Source organism: Microtus oregoni, unplaced genomic scaffold, assembly GCF_018167655.1.
Source record: "Microtus oregoni isolate MIOR12 unplaced genomic scaffold, Mior012 000002F_ref0000024, whole genome shotgun sequence".
NCBI classification, from domain to species: Eukaryota; Metazoa; Chordata; class Mammalia; order Rodentia; family Cricetidae; genus Microtus; species Microtus oregoni.
In genome coordinates, this window is record NW_024543061.1 from 14,075,222 (window position 1) to 14,098,073 (window position 22,852).

Below are 22,852 nucleotides of genomic sequence, written 5' to 3' on the forward strand. Positions count from 1 at the left end.
ATAAGTAAGACTTTAATTTCATAGAGCTTGCAATCTGGTGAGGCCCATAAACATTATATAGATGTTTGTCCATGGTGGCTGTAATGGTTAATTTTTATTGTCAACCCGATGGACTTTAGAATCACCGTGGAAAGAAATCTCTGGGCATGCCCGTGAGAAGTTATCTAGGGGCGGTTAACTGAGGTGGGAAGGCCCACCCTGGATGTGGACATTAGTATGTCCTGAGCTGGAGTCCTGGACTGAATAAAATGGAAACCAAGCTGAGCACAATATAGAACTTCAGCGTCTCTCTGATTCCCGACTGTGGATTCAGTGTGGCCAGCCACCTCCTTCCTCCTCTTGCTGCTGGGATTTCCCTGCCACGGTACACTGTGTATTCCTGGGAACGATAAGCCGAAGTCATCCTCTAGATTTCTTTTGTCAAGTAGTTTACAATGACACCCAGACAAATGAGTGCGCTCCAAGAACTGCCAAGCAGAAATGTGAGAAGTGGGTATCAGCTGAGAATGATCGCTGGGCCCGAGGACCGGAGGGTGTAGATATTCCTGGGACTGATGAAAGGGGAGAGGGGATGAGGACCAGCGCATGCCGGCAGTGGGGAGCCTGGTGTTGCTGGGAAGCCTAAAGAGCAGGTTTGCTGGTAACAAGGAGCGTCGAGAAGAGTCTGGAAGAGAGCCAGGCCGAGAAACAAACCATCCGGGAGTGGCGCAGGACATAAGTCCTTATGCAATAGAAAATCTGTCAACCAACTCTGGTCGAACGGTAAGCTGGGCCAATTCCAGCCAAAGAGGACTCACTCTGTGAGAGACCTGAATGTAATATGATAGGACAGGTAGTCCTGGGTGGCCGAAATTTTTCCAAATTTCAAAATAGCACATGACACGAACACAGTTTCAGAAACAAGCGCTTTTTCTGTTATTTGTATAAAAGTCTCTTTAATGACCTCCTTGCCACCTCTCCCCTCCTTTTCCCCTCTCCCCTCTTCTTACATTACTGAAGAGAGAATAAAAAAATCACAGAAGTGTGAGGAGTCTACCAGATTATTTCAGGGACTGGACCTGCCTGGCCTGTGAGAGGCCCTGGGTACAGTCTCCAGAGCTAAAAAAAAATCTTTAGAATGTTGACTCTGCCTTGGCTAGAGGAAGTGAACTGGCAAATGAATCTTTTTTTAAAGGAAACTTCTGTCCGCCTGCTTTAAGATAAATGTTTGACTAACATTTAAGGATATTGGCTTAGTGAGGGTGTGGGCGGGTGGGGAGGGCAGTGGCAAATGATTAAACCTGACCTGGTGTCCACGTTACTAGGCAGGGGAGGAAAATCGTTCTGCTCCCACAGAGCTCTTGGGCATTTGTGTTTTATCTAAACAGTAGAAGAACCACTGAAGAGGTTCAAGCAGGGGCAGGGCGGAGTCAGAGTGGAGAGTGTGTGCCCATTACTCTGCTCAGGTCGGAAAGAGTTGGCTAGGGCAGTGGGGAAAAGGAGACTGTTGCAGTGTTCCAGGTGGTGCGCAGCCCAGCGAGAATGATGGGAAGGAGTCAGAGTGGAGAGGAGACTGGGGAGCTGTACCAGCATGCTTCCCAGAAGGACCGGAAAGGAGGCAGGAGTTCTCTGTGAGTTCGAGGCCAGCTTGGTCTACAGAGTTCCAGGACAGGCTCCAAAAGCTACAGAGACTCTGTCTCGGAAAAAAACTAACTAAATAAATAAAATACTGAGAGAAATACTCAGAAATACTCAGAAAGATTCAGCAATTTGCTCAAGGTTAGGGTTGTTGTTTTTTTTTTTAATCAAACTTCTGATAACAGGGAGCTATTTTCTTTTTCATTCTCCTTCCTTTCTCTTCCCCCTCCCCCAGCTTTTCCTCTCATCTCAATATGAGGCCCACACTTCTCTCTAACTCCTGGGCCCAGGTGATCCTCCACCTCAGCTTCCTGAGTAGCAGCAACTACAGAGACCAGCCAGCACTAGTATTAACCTGACTTTCTCCTTTACATTTTTGTTAACATATGAAGAATTAAGTTACTTTGTGGCATTTTATTTTAGTTGATTTTCTTTCTCCCCAATCCTGAGAATTCATAATGTGTCAAATTGATAGGAGAAAAAGAGTTCTTGATTTCCTGAATATGTGTGCGTGCGTGTGTGTGTGTGTGTGTGTGTGTGTGTGTGTGTGTGTAGGCCAGAGAACAACCTCTGGTGTCATTCCTCTGGTACCATCTGCCTTTTACAAGGTCCTGCATTGACGTAGAAATGACCAAGTATGCTAGGCTTGCTGGCCAGTAAGCTTTGGGGCTCTACCTGTCTGCACCTCCCCAGCAGTGGGGGTTTCAAACTCACCCAACTTTTTAACATGGGTTCTGAGGATCCGATTTCAGTCCTGTTTGTAAGGTAAGCACTTTACCGACTGCGCAATCTCCCTCTTGTTCTTTCTGTCATCTGTGTATCTATTGAAGCCTGTATGTGTATGGGTGTTTCGTCACTATGTGTATACCTGGTGTTGTGGAGGCCAGAAGGTGGCATCAGATCCTCTGGGGCTGGAGCAATAGACTGTTGTGAGCTGCCACATGGGTGCTGAGAATTGCAAGTGGGTTTTTAGAAGAGCAGTAAGTGCTCTTAACTGCTGAGTCATCTCTTCAGCCTCTGTTTGTTTGTTTGTTTGTTTGTGAGACTAGGTCCTACTAAGTTGCTCATACTAGTCTCCTGATCTTCCTGCCTCAGCCTCCTGAGTGCTGGGATTACAGCGTAAATCAATAGGCCCGGCTGCTGACTGGTTTTCCTTACTACTTAATTCCTGCACAGATAGCTCACATGAATGTGGGTCATCACTTAAGAACTTTGCCAGTTCCTTCATTATGAATGAGAGATAAAAATGTTAACTCTTAGGGCTGGAGAGGCGGCTCAACAGTGAGAGCATGGGTCGCTATTGCACAGGAGTTGGTTTCAACTTCCCCGCATCAAGCACATAATGGCCCACAACTAACCATAACTCCAGTTCGGGGGGGGGGGTTCAACACCATCTTCTGGCTTCTGTGGGCACCAGACATGTATATGCATACATGCAAAATACCCATACACACAAAAAATAAAAACATTTAGCTGGGCAGTGGTGGCGTGCACTTTCAATCCCAGTACTTGGGAGGCAGAAGCTGGTGGATCTCAGTGAGTTCAAGGCCAGCCTGGTCTACAGAGAGAGTTCCAGGACAGCCAGGATTGCTACACAGAGACACCCTGTCTCAATAATAATAATAATAATAATAATAATAATAATAATAATAAATTAAATATTTGAGAGTTAGATCAATTGTGTACAATGTTTAACAGTTCATAGCCTATACTTAAACTTCTAAAGTTATTGTTATAAATAATATACTCCATATGGAAAAGTTAGAAAATGAAGATTAAGTCAAAATAAGAAAATAATTTTTAAAAAAATTTTTTTCAAGACAGGGTCACTCTGTAGACCAGGTTGACCTCAAATTTACAAAGATCACCTACCTCTACCTCCCAAGGGCTGGGATTAAAGGCAGAATTTTTTTTTTTACCTAGAGTTATTGTTGTGAACATTTTTCTAGTCATATATGTGCACATGATAGCTAACTGAAAATACAGCAAGGTATCAACCATATATATATATATATATATATACACACACACAATCCACCACGCAGGACTCCTTGTGGATGCCAGTGCTCTGTGAGTCATATCTGGGACATCAGCGTCTCCTTGATTTCCACTAAGTTTTTCTTCTCAACATCCTCGGAACGCTCTGATCTGTCACAGATCAGCTCTTTGAGAAGGAAGGGGAAATGAACAGTACCAAGCAGCAGAGGCTGAAATAAGATTCCCGATTAGATGTTGTGCTGGCTAGTTTTATGTCAACTTGACACAAGCTGGAGTTATCTGAAAGGAGGGAACCTCAATTGAGAAAATGCCTCCCTAAGATCGGACTGTAAGGCATTAGCTAAATTAGTCACCAGTGGGGGAGGGCCCAGCCCATCATGGTTGGGGCCATCCCTGGGCTGGTGGTCCTGGGTTCTATAATAGAGCAGGCTGAATAGACCGTAGGGAGCAAGTCAGTAAGCAGCACCCCTCCATGGCCTCTGCACCAGCTCCTGCCTCCAGGTTCCTGCTCTGTTTGAGTTCCTGTCCTGACTTCCTTCAGGGAATGTAAATGTAAGGTGGAAGCATAAGCCAAATAAACCCTTTCCTCCCTAATTGGTCATGGTGTTTCATTGCAGCAACAGAAGCGCTAAGACAGATGCTTCAGCCAAGTGGTGGTGAGAGTTTGGCTGCAGAGGGGTCAGCAGTGACAACGGTGGAGCAAGCTAGCTGCCCTGGGCATGAGCAGGTGGAACACAGGGATCCTCCTGTGAGAGAACTTTAGTCACTAAGGGAAAGGAGTTGGGGAAGGAGGGAGAGAGGGGGAGGGAGGGAGGAAGGGAGGGAGGGAGAGAGAGCAGAGATAGTATGATCAATACAATAACGTACAAAGTATGAAAGGTGGAGCCAAAAGCATAGAGGTTGGATTTGTGGCGGTATAAGGAGTGATTTTTAGGTCTAGAGATTAAAACAACAAAATCAGAGCATTTCCACTGGCCTCAATTTTCTTCCTTTCCTCCTTCCTTCCTCCCCACCCCCATAAAGTATATTTATTTTATCTTATGTGCATGAGTGTTTTGTCTTCATGTATGTATGTGGGCATGTGGTGCCCGGTACCCAAGGGTCATGGTACTGGGTCCCCGGGAACTGAAGTTACAGATGACTGTGGGCTGTCATGTTGGTATTCAAACTTGGGTTCTCCGCAAGAACAAGGAGAGTTCTTCACCTCTGAGTCAGTCCTCCAGCCCTCCTTAACTTTCTCCTTCTTTGAGACAGAATCTCCTGTGTTCCAAGCTGGCCACACAATAGCTTTGTAGCCTGAGGATGACCTTGAAGTTGTGGTCCTCCAGCTCCTACTTCCTGAGTGCCTGGATCACGTGTGCTAGGAGGTGCTCCACCAACTGAGCTACACTCTCAGCCCTCAGTGTTCCAGATATTCTGAGAGGTAAGCCTTCTTTCAAGAGTGAGGAGGTAGAGACCATGTTGGGGCTGAGAGGGAGAATGAGCATAGATGCTGAGCAGGTACGGAGTGAGCAGACAAAGGGCAGGTGAGGAGGAAGGACAGGTGAGGAGGAAGAACAGGTGCGGAGGAAGGACCGGGTCTACCATGGCTTCTCCCCATGCCATGCTTCTTCCTGGGGGCAGGCTTGGAGGAGGCAGAGGATAGCATCACCTCCTAACTTACAGAAATTGCACTTGAAGGAAGAAGCAGAATTTCTTCTTCTTTCTAAAGTGTGTGTCGGGGGGGAGTCTTACTGTGTTGCCCAAATTGGCCTGGAACCCCAAGGTCAAGCCATCCTCCTGCCTCAGCGTGGTAGTTAGTCACTGTGCCTAGCTGAAAGCAGATTGTAGTAGGAGTCCGCTGTGTGTTCCTGGCTGCCCAGACTCCTGAAATAACCACACAGAAACAATATTATTTGCAATTCTCCCACATCAGTAGATTAATAAATCTTAAAATTTCTTTGTATCCCTTCATGATTAAAAAAACACCAACAACTAAGAAAAGGCAAAGTGTGGCCTCAACCTGAAGAGGGTGTGCATGGAACCTACCACTAACGTACTCAATGGAAAGAAATTGGAGACCTTTTTCTTTTTTCCAAAATAAGCAACGGTTTTCTCAACTGTTTTTTTTCTTATTTATTTTGTGTGTGTGTAGGTCAGAGGACAACTCATGGCTGTGGGTTCTCCCCTTCCTCCACGTTAATCCTGGGAATCTAATGTAGATCTCAGCCTCACTTGGTAGGAAGTGTCTTCACCTGCTGAGACTCCTTATCAACCTTTGGCAGGATTTCTTTACTGTTTTCAAATTTTTATTACATTTTATTTATTTTGTGTATATTTGTGTGAGTGTGTGTGTGCCACAATATTCACGTGGAGGTCAGTGGCCAGTTTGCAGGAATCAGGAATCAGTGCTCTCATGAATCAGTTCTATGTGTGTGGGTCCTGAGGATGGACCTTGAGGCTTGTCTTCAGGCTTGATAGCAGACACCTCTACCCACTAAGCCCTCCCTTCTTTTAAGATTTATTTTATGTGCATGAGTGCTTTACCTGCATGTATGCACGTGTACCACACGCATGCCTGGTTCCCTCGAAAGTCAGAGGAGGGTTTCAGATCTTCTGAACTAGAGTTATGGATGGTAGTGAACCACCATGTCAGCACTGGGGATCAAACTCAGGTCCTCTGCAAGAGGAGCAAGTGCTCTTAACCACTGAGCCATCTCTCTCGCCCTCCCACTAAGCCATCTCAATAGTTCCATGTATGGAATTTTATGGTGATAGGAGACGTGAGGAGTGTCTGTGAGGGTGTTTCCATGACAGGGAAGACCAATTCTGACTATGGGCAGTGCAATCCCATGGGTTGGAGTCCTGGACTGAACCAAAGGAGAAAGTCCACTGAGAACCAGCATGCATCTGCTTCCTGCCTGCGACATAAGCTGGGCACCAGCATGCATCTACCCCCTGCCTGTGACATAAGCTGGGCACCAGCATGCATCTGTCTCCTGCCTGCGACATAAACTGGGTACCAGCATGCATCTGCTTCCTGCCTGCGACATAAGCTGGGCACTAGCATGCATCTGCTTCCTGCCTGCGACATAAGCTGGGCACCAGCATGCATCTGCTTTCTTTCTGCAGACATAAAGTGAACAGCGAATTCACACTCCTGCCACATAGACATAAAGTGAACAGCGACTTCACACTCCTGCCACATGCCTTCCTACCATAATGGACTTTTATCCCTTCTCAGACTGTGAGCCAAAATGCATCTTTGGTAAATTCTAATTTAGCTTCTTTGCAGAATTGATCAGTTGATCTTAAGAAAAGCAAGAAACTCAGCAGTGCTGTAAAAATACTGCCAGAGGACTCACGCTTCCTAACTTGATTGACCTTAAAGATGTATTTTATCATTTATTACATGTATCTCTATGTGTGGGGATGCACTTTTAAGTACCCACAGAAACCACAAGAGGGCTTTGGGTCCTCTGGAACTGGAGTTACAGGCAGCTGTGAGCTGCCAGGTGAGGGTGCTGGCAGTCAACCTTTGGTCCTCTGAAAAACTAACAAGTTCTCTCAACTGCGAAGCCATCTCTCCAGCCTCAACCTTAAAGCTACTGTAATGCTTCAGTAGAGAGGATGATATGGTGCTGATGCAAGGACACGGGGATGAACAGGACAGAACTGAGTTTAGAACAAGCTTGCCCATTCATCATTAATTCATTTTTGATGAGGGTACCAGGATAGCTCACTGCGGGCAGGGGCTTTGAATAACGCCAGGGCAGTTAGCCCACATGTACACAAAAAGATGCTATGTATCATCAGTATTAGGGAAATGTCAATCAAAATCAATGAAATATGAGTTCAGAAAAGCTAGAAAACTAGTATTGGCGAGGCAAAGGAGGGTCGGAGCTCGCAAGTAGGAACAGAACACGGTGCAGCTGCTAAGAGAAAGTCTGCAGCTTCCTTAAGAAATTAAAACAGCTACTTATGGGACATAATGGTCACATCCCTTGTTACCCCCAAAGAATTAAAAGAAAATCTTTTGTTTGTTCATTTTTCACGGCAGGGTTTCTCTGTGTAGCCCTGGCTGTCTTGGAACTTGATCTGTAGACCAGGCTGGCCTCAAACTCAAAGATCTCCCTGCCTCTGCCTTCCGAGCGCTGGGATGAAAGTCATGAGCCACTACTACCTGGCTTACTTGTATGTGACTGTGCATAACATACATTCATGAAAGTCAGACGGTTCTGGGAATCAAACACCGGTTCTCTGCAACATGGTTGCATTCAATATTTGACATCAAATGAACAGATAAGCACACGGTGGTTTATACATATAGTGGGCAGGAGGAAGGGTAGCTCAGTGGTAGAGTGTTAGCTTATTTCATACAAAGTCCAGGGTTTGAATCCCAGGACCATCATAACACATACATACATACATATACACATCCATACATGTGTGTGTATATATTATTTATGTATATATATATGTGTGTGTGTGTGTAATGAATGATTACAATTCTGTTACTACAGTAACTATTTTTAATTTTTTTTTAACAGGGTCTTATTATGTGGCCCTGACTAGCTTGGAACTTGCTATGTAGACCACTCTGGTCTAGAACTCACAGAGATCCTCCTGCCTCTGCCTTCAGAATGCTGAGATTAAAGGTGTACACCATTATACCTTGTGCTATTTTGTTGAGAGTGTCTAAGTATTCCAATCTGGCCTCCACCTAGATTTGCAGCTGAGGATGACCTTGAACTTTGGACCCTCTCAAGGGCTGGATAACAGGCTTAGGCACAGTGCTCAGTAAAGCTGGGCTAGGGACTGCGCCTAGGGCTTTGTGTGTGCTAGGCAGGCTCTCTACTAACTGAGCTGCGTGTCTAGCTCTTCAGCTACTCTTGAACCAGGGATTAGTCACTGTTTACAGTTTCCAGTTCTCCACCTTGTCCTAGTTCCTCAACGTGACCTACCTATGGCTGCCAAATACAGCCATCTCCTGGTAAACACTTCCTTGTGAGGCAAAATGCAAGCAAACTGAAGTCTAGTCAATAGAGACCATTCAAGAGTCAAAGAACCTGAGTGGCTTTCGTCATTGCTCAGAGCATGATAGGAATTAAGGACGCCCCCCCCCCACTTTTGGCTCTTTTTCATAGCACAACTTTATTTCCAACACTGGGGAGGCAGAGGCAGGCAGATCTCTGTGAGTTCACGGCCAGTCACAGAGTGAATCCCAGTTCAGCCAAGGCTTCATAGCAAAGTTTTGTATTACAAAACGAAATAAATAAAAGAGTGTCCAGCTTTCTCCAGTCATCCTCTGCTGAACTCTCTTTGAAGCAAGGTCTCTCCCTCAGCGTGGAGCTTGAGTTTTCTAAGCTGGGCTGAAAGGTGTGCAAGGGTCAGTCGTTAACGTGGGTGCTCAGATCCGAACTTGGCCCCGTGACTGTGCAGCAAGGGCTCTTAAGCACTTTGTAGCCCGACTAGAGAGCAATCCCCATCGCAGGGTTGTAAATGTACTGAATGCTACCTAAAAATGGCTGGAATAGTTTTGTTTCTTTATTTTTTAAAGCAGGAACTCATGTCACATATGCTGGCCTCAAACTCACTATGTAGGCAAGGATGGCAATAAACTTCTGGTCTGGTCGTCTTGCGTCTATCTTCCACTTGGCTTTATGTGGTGCTGGGGACTGAAACTTGGGTGCTGTGTGTGCTAGCCAAGTACTCTAGCAGTTGGGCTAAACTACAGCCCTAAAATATAAAAACTTTAAACTCATGCTAAATGCATTTTACTACTGTTCAAAAGTACCGAAATACTGATCCAAGGTATAACATGGATAAACTTGAAAACATGACACAGAGGGTACTTGGTGATAGATGACCTCATGTTGAATTATTTTGGATAAATCCTAGGATAAACAAATTTATAGAGATAAAATAGATTACTGGCTGGCTAGTGTTGGAGGGGACCGGATAGGGAGTCACCTTCAACGGATAGAGTTTCTCTTGGGAAAAACTTAAATTTTCTTTTAATTGGTCTTGGCAATGGATACACAGATTCATGACTCATCATACTTTTAAAAAGATTGTCTTCTTTTAAAAAAATACAAGATGGCTGGGTGGTGGATATGCACACCTTTAATCCCAGCACTTGAGAGGCAGAGGCAGGCGGATCTCAGTGAGTACTCGGTCTACAGAGTGAGTTACAGGACAGTCCCAAAGCTGTTATACAGAGAATCCCTATCTCAAAACCTCCTCTGGAAAAAAGCAAGATGGCTTGGCAGATAAAGGCACTTGCTCCCCAAGCCCGCTGTGAAGACCCAAGTTGCATCCCTGGAAGGTGGAATTGGTTCGGAAAGTCCTCTGACCACCGTAACAGCTTGCGCATCTGCCACACGCAATGATAAATGACACGTTATTTTTAATTGGCAGTATTGCTATCAAAGCCTCTTACAGAGGTCATTGAGATGTACCCCAGTCCCGCCCGCTATTTCGAATGGGTAAAATGTAAGTATAAATTAGTAAATTATGTCTGAAGAAAGCCACTGAGTGACACCAGCCACAGGGCTGGAAACCACGGAAAGTTCAAAGGGCATCCAGCCAGTGCTCCTTGGCAACGCTAATAAAGGGGGGGAGGGATAGAAGCATAATAGGAATACACATTAGAAATCTCTTTAAATCAATTATAAATGATAAGATTCTCACTTTGGGGGTCTCAATGGTCAACACTGAACGTGCCTTTAAGACTGGAAGGTGGGGCCGGAGAGATGACTCAGTGGTTAAGAGCATTTGGTCTTCCGAAGGACCTGGGTTTGGGTCCCAGCATCCACACAGTGGTTTATATCACTCTATAACAACAGTTCCAGGGGAGTCAAAACTCTCTTCTGACCTCTGAGGCACCAGGCACACACATGGTGCACATATATACACGCAGGCAAAACGTTCATACACATAAAGAAAGCTGTTTGGGGTGGGGAGGGTTAGAAGTTACCTGAGGTTCTCTGAGCTCAGCTGGTATGACTGTATGATCAATGGCCTGCAAAACTTTAACCCAGAGCTCGGCAGGAATGCAGGGGTTTGATTCAACAAAAGGTCTAAAGAAACATCCAGAAACAGTCTTGCAACTGTAATTTTATTTTCTTTTGTGAAAATAAACTGGGAGTTTAAATTGCTCCAAAAACCATAAAAACAAAATGAAATACACACAGAAGAAGCTTGTGAGGTGGTGGGGGGAGGGGCAGAGGGTCTTAGAACTTCGGCAGATTGTACTAGCACACACTGAAGGACAGGAGCCAGGCAGTGGGAACTGGGTCCCCCCCTGCCACTCTGAGACTGCGAGGCAGGAAGACTCAACTGTGCACCGAGAGGAACACAGACTTCTTGGAGGCACCTTGAGTCGTTTTAAATGCAGGGGTGGGGGACCATTTCAGAGGAAGGACCTCTTTCCCCACCACGAGAGCTCTCGGAGGCTGGCCCACTGGGGCCTGAAGGAGAGGGGGATGCTGGTGGGAACGGATCAGGCCAAGATGTATGTCATCACACGTGGTCATGGCCTTACAATGGGCAGAGGACAGAGGGGCATGAACTGGTGTTGGGCATGACAAACACTTGTGCTAGGGAACAAGAGTGACCTGGAGGAAGGGAGCCAGGCTAGGACTCCAGGCCAGGCAACATGGCAGATGCGGTGGGAGAGCTAGGGTAGGTGGGACCGGTGAGGACAAGGGAGGGCAGAAAGTCAGGAAGAGAAGAGGTAGAGAGGCATCTTCCGCCCAGGAATACCCACCACAGCGCAGGGGGCGAGAGCAACACACTGCTTTTCAGTGCTTTCTTGTGAAGATTTGGGGAGGCGGGGGTGATGAAGGTTTTATTTTGTATTTTTTTTCTTTTTTTTAAAAAAGCCTGAAGATCAGCTGTTGGTTACATCTATAGTCGTAAAGCACTGCCGTTACCAGTCACTTTACAGATCAGTCCAGAGTGGTCAAATATTGACCAATAATGTTTCCTTTTATCCCCTCCTCTCTTCTGAATCATTCCTACTTGGAGTCCCGAGACAGCCTGCATAGAACAGGGGGTGGCTTAGTGGGCAGACTTGGTGACCAAGGAAAGAGGCTGGGCTTGTAGCATGGGGAGGGCCTGGTGGGCATGGAGGGTAGCTGGGAAGGAAGGGGGAGAGGTCAGCAGAGCAGTGGGCACGGAGCCCAGGGGCAAGGGCCTGGATAGGAGTGGCGGCTGGCTGCCCATCTGGCTGGAGTTACTGGCTGTGGCCTTAGCGGCCAGGAAGGCAGCCGAATGGAGAGCCAGCTGGGCTCGGGTCTCCGGTTTGGTGGTGAGGGACAAGGGCTGGGCTTGCTCGGAATGGGTGGCCGCAGGGGCAGCTGGCGATGCCAAGGCTGCGGAGGGAGTTGCAGGCGAATCCAGCGTGCTGCCATGGGAAGAGGCAGGGCTATCGCAAGGCTTCTCAGGGGGCAGGTACTGAATACATGGCTTCTTGCTCTTGGAGGCCAGAGCACCTAAAGACAAAAACACAGGGGAAAAAACGATCAGCTGGGAGCAATGGGAGGGGCAGAGGAAGAGCAATGGTCAGACACCGGTAGAGTACAGTTAGCCTCGTGGATCTGTGGCTCCTCCTCTGTGGATCCAACCCAGAACCAATGAAAATATTCAGGGGGAGAAAAATCTTTTCCGTACTAAACACACACATTTCTTTTCCTTGCTGTTTTTTCACGAAGCAAACAGAACCTAGTAGATATTTCCACAGCATTCATTGTGTGGGGCGTTAGAAGCATCTAGAGTGGTGTAGGGTAGCTGGAGGATACGCATAAGCTATATATAAATACAAGACCACCTACTCAAGGCACTCAAACATCTGTGGATCAGCGATCTGAGAAGCGGAGTACGGTGGGGCCCTGGGGCCAATCTGAAGGATACTGAGGGATGACTGTGCATTGGAATCGTTAAGATTGCTTGAAAAATACTTGAAAAAGTTATATTGTGGGGTGTGTGTGCTTGTGTGTGTGGAGGGCAGAGGTCACGGCTGAGCTTCTTCTATTGCTTTACACCTTCATTTTTTAAAACAATTGTTTTATGTGGATGGGTGTTTTGCCTACACATGTCTGTGTACTAGGTGTGCCTGGCACGTGTGGGGGCCAGAAGAGGGCATTAGATGCCCTGTAACTGGAGTGACAGATGGGTACAAGCGCTCTTCACTGCTGAGCTAACTCTCCACTCTCCACTTCTTTTTTGAGACAGAATCACTCACTGGCTATAAAGCCTGCTGTTCTTAGTAGATTAGATGACCGGGTTGCATGGTATCTTTACGTGGATACCGGGCATCAGAAGGCAGCTCTTCATGCTTGCACAGACTGAGTTCTAACTCCAGTCCGGGCTTTATTTGTTTGTTTGAGACAGGTTCTCATGTATCCCAGGCTGGCCTCCGACTGGAGCCAAGGACAATCTCAGGGTCCTATTTCTACCTCTGAACTGTGCGGATGGATGCGCAGTACAACCTCTGATGTGGTGCTGGCTGCCAGGCTCAGGACATCGTGCATGCTTAAGCAAGCATTCCCTCAACTGAGCCGCACGCATCTCCAGGCTCTTCAAAGATTCCAAGATTAGGAAACTACACATAAGGACTCCCAGAGAAGGCACAGTCTAAAGACCAAATGCCCAGACTGACAAAGACGCACTCAGAATCTGATCAGAAAGAAACAGTTTAAAGTCTCCCACCTCATCACCCCCTCCTTAAAGCCCTGAGCTGTTGAGATGAATCCCCAGCCTGTTTGAAAATCCTTGGCTCATGGCGCAGAGATGGGGCGCTCCTGCGGAGCACTGTGGCGTGTCACATAACAGGTTTTGTGTCGTCTCTATATTCTACTACTGTATGCACAGGAACACACAGATAACGTGAAGAAAGAAGGCCAGTGTGCCGCAAACGGCGCTATCAGCCTTATACTGAGATGAGCCTGAGATGAAGGCCAGGACCCAAAACCTGTCACCCCGAGCAACGCTCCTTGCTAGCGGTCATCTATGACAGCGTCTTGTGTGGTGTGGTTCCTGAACAAAGGACACCGAATTCCAGGGAATTCATTGCGAAGTGGTGTGATGGGCAATCTTCACCGTTACCATGGAAACACACCTCTAAGTGAGCTCATAAAATGTTCATAAAATGTCCCCAGACAGTTTTAACAGAGCAAGGAGGACCCACCTGAACACTGACGGAGGTCCTACATAAAAGGAGAGATCAAGCTGGGCACCCACGTTCACCCCCCCTGCCTACTGACCAAGAACACAGTATGATCAGCTGTAGGGTCCTCCCACCACGAGGGATGGGATCCTCAAGCTCTAAGACAAAACAAAGCCTATCTTTAGTCGCTTCTGCCAGGTATCAGGCGTTTTGTCAAGGCAACGAGAAAAATAACTAAACCAGGTGCTGTGTTTATCTCTAGCATGCCACCACTGGAAGGGAATTTCTGAGATTAATTCCAGCTAATTCCTATTTTTACTGAATAACCCTTAAGGGACAACTCAGAGGAACTGAGACACACCTGGGCGTTGAAAAGATTCTTGGTTTCTCTTGCTTTAAAATACTTATTATTTTAATATATTATAATATAATATGTAATATAATTATAATAAATATAAGATAATAAGTATTTGAGGGGTGGTGGTGGCACACGCTTTTAATTCCAGCACTTGGCAGAGGCAGGCAGATCTCTGTGAGTTTGAGGCCAGCCTGGTCTACAAGGCTAGTTCCAGGACAGGCTCCAAAGCTACAGAGAAACCCTGTCTCAAAAAACCAATAAATAAATAAATAAATAAAAATACTTATTATCGCCAGGCAGTGGTGGTACACACCTTTAGTTCTAGCACTTGGGAGACAGAGGCGGGTGGATCTCTGTGAGTTCGAGACCAGCCTGGTCTACAGAGGAAGTTCCAGGACAGGCCCCAAAGCTACAGAGAAACCCTGTCTCGAACCCCACCCCTCAAATACTTATTATCTTAAGGAGAGTAACTGGGGAAATTCCCAAATGCTCAAAGTTTTCTATGAGGAATCTGACAGCTCGTGTTTTCCTAGGGACCCCAGCCCAGGACTCACCCTCTGCCTCCTGGATTTGCTGCTGGGACTGTGTCTGGGACAGCTGCTTTTCTCTCTTCCTCTTCTTCTTCTTACCCTGGAACATATGGCCACAGGAGGAGATGAGTAAGGACAGAATAACACCAGCTCTGCAAGAGGACCCCAGATCACCCCAGAACACAGGTGCCAGTCTCCCGTCTCTTGATTACTCCTGGCAAGGGTATTAGGAAAAGAGGCAGAGTGACCCCACCCTTCCTTCTCAAAAAGTCCCTCTGGTTGGGGCAGCCAAGCCTCTTGGTCTTGATGGCTTCCAAGCTATTCTTTTCCTTCATTCTTTACTTCCTAGAAGAGAGGTTACTAGTCTTTTAGCCTCTTTTCCCCCGCCCCCTCCTTGGGCGTGTGTGTGTGTGTGTGTGTGTGTGTGTGTGTGTGTGTGTGTGTGTTTGCAGTGCACACGGGGCTAGAGGGCCGGATACCATTCCTTAGGCACTGTCCACCTTTTTTGGAGACATGGTTTCCTCATTGGCCTGGAGCTTGGCACACAGGCTAGACTGGCTAGTGAACCCCGAGGATTTGCTTCCTCCTCTCCAGTGCTGGGAGTCTAAGAACACAGCAGCATGCCAGGCTCTCTGTGTTGGAGATTAATGCTTGTCTTCTGGCAAAGCAAATATTTTACCTCCTGAGCTATCACAAAAAGAAATCATATTAAAAAACCTGACAAGTTTCAAAGAATTTCTAGACATAGACACTAAGAATTCAAACTCGGTTTCCTTGTTTTCTAGAGAACAAGGCTACTTCTCTAAACAACTGGAGTTGTTTCTTTTCTCTCCTCTGAATCCTGAAGATGAGCAGCTCCTGGGGTGGTGTGTGTGTGTGTATGCCTGGGTTCCTGCACAGCACGGACACTTACATAGTTGTGTGTGTGTGCCTGGGTTCCTGCACAGCACGGACACTTACATAGTTGTGTGTGTGTGCCTGAGTTCCTGCACAGCACCAACACTTACATAGTTGTGTGTGTGTGCCTGAGTTCCTGCACAGCACCAACACTTACATAGTTGTGTGTGCGTCTGAGTTCCCCCATAGCAAGAACACTTACATAGTTGTGTGTGTGTATGTGCGCAAGCATATGTGTGTGTGTGTCTGAGGTCCCCCACAGCACGAACACTTACATGGTTGTGTGTGTCTGAGTTCTCCCATGGCACGAACACTTACATAGTTGTGTGTGTGAGTATGAGGTCCCCCACAGCACAGACACTTACATAGTTGTCCCGGGCTGACCAGGTTGGGTAGAGCTGCGCATGAAGCTGCCGTTCTTTCCTGGCAAGCTCGTAGTATTTGGCCTGTTCTTCTCTAGACAGGTTGTGCCACTGAGGGAGAGAGGGTTGAGAAACACAGAGTAATCAGGGAAGGAGCCATTGAGGCCTGACGCCAAGACGCGTCACCAGGAGGGCTGGCCTTACCTTTCTTCCCAGGATTTGGTTAATGGCCGCACTTTCCTTCAGGGTGCACTCAGCCACAACCTTGGCCCTCATCTCCTTCATATACAACATGAAGGCATTCAGAGGCTTCTTCACATGAGGCTTCTTCTCTTCCTCCTTTTTCACGGTAACCGGGGATTTTCTGTGGAGGCATGGAGCTAGAGATTAGGTACCACCTCCATCCCGCTCCCCCTGTCAGTGATTCACCGGCAGCTGAACAACACCTTTGGGAGGAGAGGCTGGTTTGGGTGGACATGTGTGGGCAGAGGACTGGAGAGATGGCTCAGAGGTTAAGAGCACTGACTGCTCTTCCATAGGTCCTGAGTTCAATTCCCAGCAATCACATGGTGGCTCACAACCATCTGTAATGAGATCTGATGTCCTCTTCTGGTGCATATATACATAATAAATGAAGGATCTGGGTGGGTGGGGGACGAAGAGAGAGAGGAAGAGGCGAGAAGAGAGAGGAAGAGAAGGAGGTAGGCTATGGTTCTCTGGGCTCTTCAGCCATGGTGTTAGTGGTGTGGGCTTTCCTGCTGTCTTTCCGACAAAGGATAATGTCTGGGTCTTTGCTCTGGCATCAGCTCTCGTGAGTCCTTGGGAGAATTACTTTCTCCTTTCCTGGCCTCATTTTTTTTTTTTTTGTGGTTTTTCGAGACAGGGTTTCTCTGTGGTTTTGGAGCCTGTCCTGGAACTAGCTCTTGTAGACCAGGCTGGTCTCGAACTCACAGAGATCCGCCTGGCTCTGCCTCCCGAGTGCTGGGATTAAAGGCGTGCGCCACCACCGCCCGGCTCTGGCCTCATGTTTTATTGAGAAGGCAGGGAAGGGAGTGAAGCTGAAAGCTTCCTTAGTTCCTCACAACCACTAGGACCTGACCATGAGAACAGATGCACCAAGTCTTAAAGGAAGGGATGCAGAAAATCAAACAGTCTCTGGGAGAGAAGACAGGACTAGGATTGCAAGCTGAGACCAGGAGAGAAAACCAAGTGACATGGACTGGTCAGTCGCTCACTTTCCCCTCCATCCAGACGGCCTCTTACTTACGCACTCACTGCAGGGCTCAGACTGGGGGGCGCTGGCTCCTGCTTCACGATGGGGGAGACGATGGCAGGGTGGGGGATTCCTGAGGTGGGCAGACCAGGATGGGCAGGGGCCACCATGTGTGGGGAGAACCGACTTGAGACCAGGCTGCAAAACCAGTGGAGACAAATGAGAACAGAGAGGCAAGGGCCGTGTGCCACCCAGATGACTGTGTTCTACAGAATCAGGCTCTCAGCTTTAGGGAATGACTAAGAATGCTATTCCCCTTCCCCTACCACACACAAGATACCCAAGCCTGGTGCTGAATGCAGGGAGAATGAAAAACACAAGAGGCGTGACAGACAGAAGGCATGAGATACAGGGAAAGGCAGGACTGTGGGCCATAGGTTATCTGTCACTGACAGTCCCACTGTTAGGTAGAGCCACCCCTGCGACAATTTTCCATACATTGTGTCCTTATCTGACATCATCACAGAAGATAGACATTTTCACCTAGTCTCTGGCTTCAGTGTGACATGTTCAAAATGACTCTGTTCCCCAGGGCCTGGTAGGTGGGATGTGGAGGCAGGGTAACAGGCTAGGGCTCTGAGGTTTTAGCTGTGTGTGTGTGTGTGTGTGTGTGAGAGAGAGAGAGAGAGAGAGAGAGAGAGAGAGAGAGAGAGAAAGAGAGAGAGAGAGAGAGAGAAAGAGAGAGAGAGAGAGAGAAAGAGAGAGACCTGAGGTCCCATTCCAGAGAGAGAGAGAGAGAGAGAGAGAGAGAGAGAGTCCTGAGGTCCCATTCCAGAGAGAGAGAGAGAGAGAGAGAGAGAGAGAGAGTCCTGAGGTCCCATTCCATGGGGCTGTGGTATAAAGAGCATTTGGCAAGAAGTAGCCCCCTCATCAAAGAGAAGTGAGGATCAGGGAACCCCATACCTGCTCACTAACCTACAGGGGACAGGCCGGTTCATGGACAGAACCGGCACAGTCACTAATAGACAAATATCCCAACACGTCATATTGTCGGCCCCAGCCCCAGGACTAACCTGGACATTGAGGCGTTCATGGCGAGGGCAGGGTAAGGATGCCGGAAACCACCAGGAGGGAGTGAGTACATGGGCTGTCCTTGCCTGTGAGGGTGAGGAAGGAACAAGATGACTTAGTCAGACATGAGGGGGCTGCAGAGAAATGGGGGCAGGGAGTCAGAGAAGCTGGGGGAGTAATGTCTAAGCCCTGGGGTCCAGAAGGCAGAGCTCAGTGGTGGAAGGAAGGAAGGTAAGAAAGGCTGTGGGTTTCCTTACTGTGGGACCAGCCAGCCGAGGGGATGGGGGATTTGTCCAACAGCTCCTGGAGACAGCGGGTAATATGGCGACAGCTCAGATGGATGAGGGGGCCGGGGAATTCCTGCTTCCAGAGAGACATGTGTCAGATAGTCCCCTCTCCCTACCTTCATAACTCATAACATCCAACAGGAGCCTCCTTCCACGGCACACCCAGGCTGTCCACACCCCGGGAAGCCCTTGTCTCTTAGAATCGCTGCCCTTTCCACCTTCGCGCAGCTCTGGGCTGCCACTCAAGGGCATCTAAGGGAGGGAGGACCCATATACTGTCTCTCTACTATCCAGGAGCTATCTCTGTGGTTGTACTGTCTCTCTAGCTACCCAGGAGCTATCTCTGTGGTTGTACTGTCTCTCTAGCTACCCAGGAGCTATCTCTGTGGTTGTAATTTGTTTTTGTTTTCTGGACAGGGTGCCATACAGGGACCAGGACATAGCCCACAGAGAGCAAAAAATATCCCGAGTCATCCTTTAACCCATGTTCTAGAAATCCTGATTGATTCCCAGTACAATAAACTTATTCTGCCAATAAACCACCCCGCTTCTAAATGCTGGATTCTCACCTTACCTTTATCCCTCCCCAGCAATAATCAGCATTTCTCCAAATAAGGGCTCTGAAAATTCCTAGAACCACAGTGACTCAGTAGGAATGTTATGAAGACCTTGGCTCCCAGGGACAGACAGGTATGGTGGGCAGTTAATCATCACCGACAACACATAAAAAGGCAGCCCCACCCCGGTGTTAGAGCTATTTTAAAGTCTCTCCAGAAGGCCCTTATTTGAAATATATGGTGTAGAGCACACATTCTGGTTTGCGGAGGCACAGCCTCAGAGAGACCGGACAGCACTCTGAATGTACAACGGTACCAGGGTCTATGCTTAACTTCTTTTATTTCTTTATTCCTCACAATGGCCTTTTAGTGTGGATAGGTGGAAGGCATAGGTTAAAACCAACCAACCAACCAAGCAAAAACCCACCAGACCAAACAACAAAACAAACAAAACACTACTCAAGCAAACCGGCAAGGCAACCAGCCTTTAGAGAACTCCCACAAGATCTGAATACAGATCTTATTCATTCAAGGATTCTTCTAAACCCCGCTCCGTGGGAGCACAGCCCATACCTGGGACCACTCACCTGTCTTTGGATCGATCTCTGGGGAGAGATGCGTGGGAGGGGAAGCAGGGGAGAAGTGGTCGTTGCTGTAGGTGATGAGGGGTGTCAACGGGTGCATGTGATGAGGATGCTGGACAACAGGAACCTTGTTGGACTGCAAGAGAGAGAAGATGGACTAGGCACAGAGGCCAGGGAGACAGTGTGCACCCGGCTGTCACTCACTGGCAGAATGTGCTCCGGCCCTTGTCAGTGCAAGCCCCTATCCAGCCCTCACAACAGGCCTAGAGGGAAGAAAATAATACAAGAGGATGAGAGAGGCCAGGGAACCCCCTCTCTGGCCCCACACATACCCTTCACAGGTGCAGTGAGGTGCCTGTGGGCTGCTCAGTTCTAATGGACTACGCCATCTCTATGGAGGGGAGGAGGGCTTAGCACACTTTCTTGACCACTTCCATGGAAACAGGAGATCTCAGGTTCGTTGCCAAGTTCAGACTTACAGACGAAAGGCTCTCTGAGCTTGCCGCTCCTTCCTGCAGTCCTTCTTTCATTTGGTTCTCATACTCCAAACTGGGATCTATCTAGTCCCTGGAGCTTTGTAGGCTCACAGGTCTCTCTGCAGTTAAGGTGGGCAGAGCAAGGGGTAGAAAACCCAACCCGATCATGAGCCGCGCTGGTCTTGGTGGTGGAAATGGGCTTCACGCTAAGCAACGTCCTACCCCTCTGTGCTTATTAGATGTAGTAGATGAGGAAGGTTAAAACCCTAGTACTGGAGGCGGATCTCTGTGACTTCAAGGCCAGCCTGGTCTACAGAGTGAGTTCCATGACAGCCAGGCTTACAAAGAAAAATGCTGTCTCAAAAAAACACCAAAAACCAACTAAACAAAAAACCCTAGTAGTGTTTTCACTTTATTTTCTGGCCATCACCACTGGGGGTAGATCCACAAAATATACAGCATAACTAAAACCATAAACAACAATTAATTCTCACATCAGATCACTAAGAAGCCAGTGCATCCAAATGATGTACTTGGGTTTCTTGGGGGTGGGTTGTCAAAGGGTGACTTTTGGCGCTATGAATGTAACAGGACTATTACCAAAGAAAAGTGACAGAATCATGGAGATTGATCAGAAGGTTCAGGGGGTCATTGCCTGACAGCCCGAGTTTATACCTAGAACCCACATAGCAAGGCCTCTGACCTCCACGAGAATACCGTGGAACAAGTATGTCCACACACATACATACAGAGAAATATAATGAAAAACATCAAAAATAAAGAGAATTACACAAAACCATCTCAGTTGGGAAAACAAACTAGGGGTTTAAAAGGTGACCTCTACACAAGCACTCCATGTAAGCCCCTGCCGCCAACTTCTCATGCGTTACGTACTGATTTCTGACATCATCTCATTATACGGTCCAGGCTGGTCTCACACTCATCTGCTCCAGCTTCGTGCCTCAGTTTTTTATTTACACTTATTTGTATCATTTTGTCATTTTATAGTATGAAGTCTTGGGCTGGGGCATGTCGCTCAGTTGTCTAGCAGGCCTGAAGAAGGCTCTGTCCGTTGTTATCATCTGCCACTAGGGGGCATCATTGTGCAAAAAATGAGCTAGGGAACAGACAGGAAGTAAAAGCTGCTGAGCCAGCCTCTTCTTTCAGGCAGCTACAGTCCTCTAGTCCTCTGCTCTTCTCACTCCCTTCTCTCTCCAGCTGCCCTCGGGAGCTTGAGGATCACAGCATAAGCTGAGCTCATGAATCAGGAACGCACAGCTTCAGTGGACAACCTCAGAATGAGACGTGGAAGACACAGGTGCTTGCTCTACAAGAAAGGCACCCATCCAGAACAGAGCGAAATCCTTCCCGCACGCTACACAGCCTGAGCACGTCCTCAGCCAGGTGAAGGAGTCATTGACCTGACAAAGGCTGCCCAGGAAGTCACCCAACACTTCAGCAGGCAACTAACAGGATTCAAAACGTGAGTTCTACCATCACTGATCTGTTTTCTGAGAGAGATTGCCTTTTCTTGGGGTGGCGATGGGGCAGTGGGGAGGAGAACAAAAACTAAAAATGTTTGCAATTGTTTGCAGCGACATCAGCTTCTTTGAAACATCGCAAAGCCCATGGGAAGGAGTGGGATAGGAAGCACTTGGGGGAGGCTCCCTCAGACCTTGTCCCTCCAGGTCCCTCTGCTGAGACTGCAGAGAGGACTGGAAGGAGAGGGGCTGGAAGGAGAGCTCCAAGGTCCTCAGAGGCTCTACAGCAGCATCCTGCCATACCCCGACTCTCTATCTGTCTCGGATGATCCGCTAAGCCCAGGGTGGCTCCGTCGCCCAACCCAGGCAACAGAAAGTCTTAGTTTTGCCGTGCCCCTTGGTCTCTAGCCTCAGGACTGTTGCAGGAATAGCCCTAGCTCCTTGTGTATTTCCTAAGTGCATCCCTAAGACCTGAATGGCTACTTGGCGGGGCTCAGCTAAACTGAGATGTGCTCAAAGACGAAGAACCAGCAAAGAAGTGCGTTGTCACACACAACATGAAGCTTCCAGTTTCCTCCAGGCGCACTCCACGCAGTAAGGACTCATTCCTTATTTTATTATTATTTTTCTTTTTTCAAAAACAGGGTTTCTCTGTGTGGTTCTGACTATCTTAGAACTCACTCTGTAGAGCAGGCTGGCCTCGAACTCTACCTCCCAAGTGCTGGGATTTAAAGAAGTTTTCACCACCACCGCCTGGCCCTAATTATAAAATTCTTTTAAACATTTATTTGTGTGTGTGTGCATGCATGTGCACGGTGCGTGTGGAGATCAGTGAATTGGTTCTCTCCTACCATGTGGGTTTCAGGGCTAGAACCCCAGATCATGAAGTTGAGCCCTTTTGCTGACGTATCCATGACAGGATGCCCTACTACCCACCCCCTGCCCAGATGTTCTTTTTTGTTAATAACTGCTTAAAGTTTTGTGACAGAGAGCAGCCTTCTCTGCACGCACCTCATCGCAGATACCTACAAAGCTCTTAATTCATGAGTTGTCTGCTTTCTAACTCTGCATATTTGCATCTCTCTCTCTCTCTCTCTCTCTCTCTCTCTCTGGATACAGGGTTTCTCTATGTAGTCCTAGCTGTCCTGAAGCTCTGTATGTAGACCAGGTTGGCGTCAAACTCAGAAATCCACCTGGTTCTGTCACCTGAGTGCTGGGATCAGAGGTGTGTGCAACCACACTGGCTTTCTTTCACTTTAATAAATGAATCT

The 22,852-nt window shown here is 47.7% G+C and overlaps 1 protein-coding gene and 1 long non-coding RNA gene across 3 annotated transcripts in view; one reads left to right on the forward strand and one right to left on the reverse strand.

Annotated features, from left to right (window-relative positions):
- The first annotated feature begins 385 nt into the window (after positions 1-385).
- On the forward strand, positions 386-22,779 carry LOC121437955. Its single transcript, XR_005973019.1, has 3 exons — positions 386-762; positions 21,319-21,583; positions 21,696-22,779. It is a non-coding gene; the product is annotated as an uncharacterized LOC121437955 (long non-coding RNA).
- Tcf7l1 (transcription factor 7 like 1) overlaps positions 10,723-22,852 on the reverse strand; it is a 168,959-nt gene continuing 156,829 nt past the window's right edge. For both annotated transcript variants that reach the window (XM_041638094.1, XM_041638084.1), the window contains 8 exons: positions 19,628-19,760; positions 18,454-18,556; positions 18,199-18,282; positions 17,180-17,323; positions 16,117-16,276; positions 15,916-16,023; positions 14,678-14,753; positions 10,723-12,092 (listed from right to left, as the gene is read on the reverse strand). In XM_041638094.1, the coding sequence (XP_041494028.1) occupies positions 11,659-12,092; positions 14,678-14,753; positions 15,916-16,023; positions 16,117-16,276; positions 17,180-17,323; positions 18,199-18,282; positions 18,454-18,556; positions 19,628-19,760 (1,242 nt within the window). In that variant the 3' untranslated portion in view covers positions 10,723-11,658. The remainder of the gene's footprint in view (positions 12,093-14,677; positions 14,754-15,915; positions 16,024-16,116; positions 16,277-17,179; positions 17,324-18,198; positions 18,283-18,453; positions 18,557-19,627; positions 19,761-22,852) is intronic.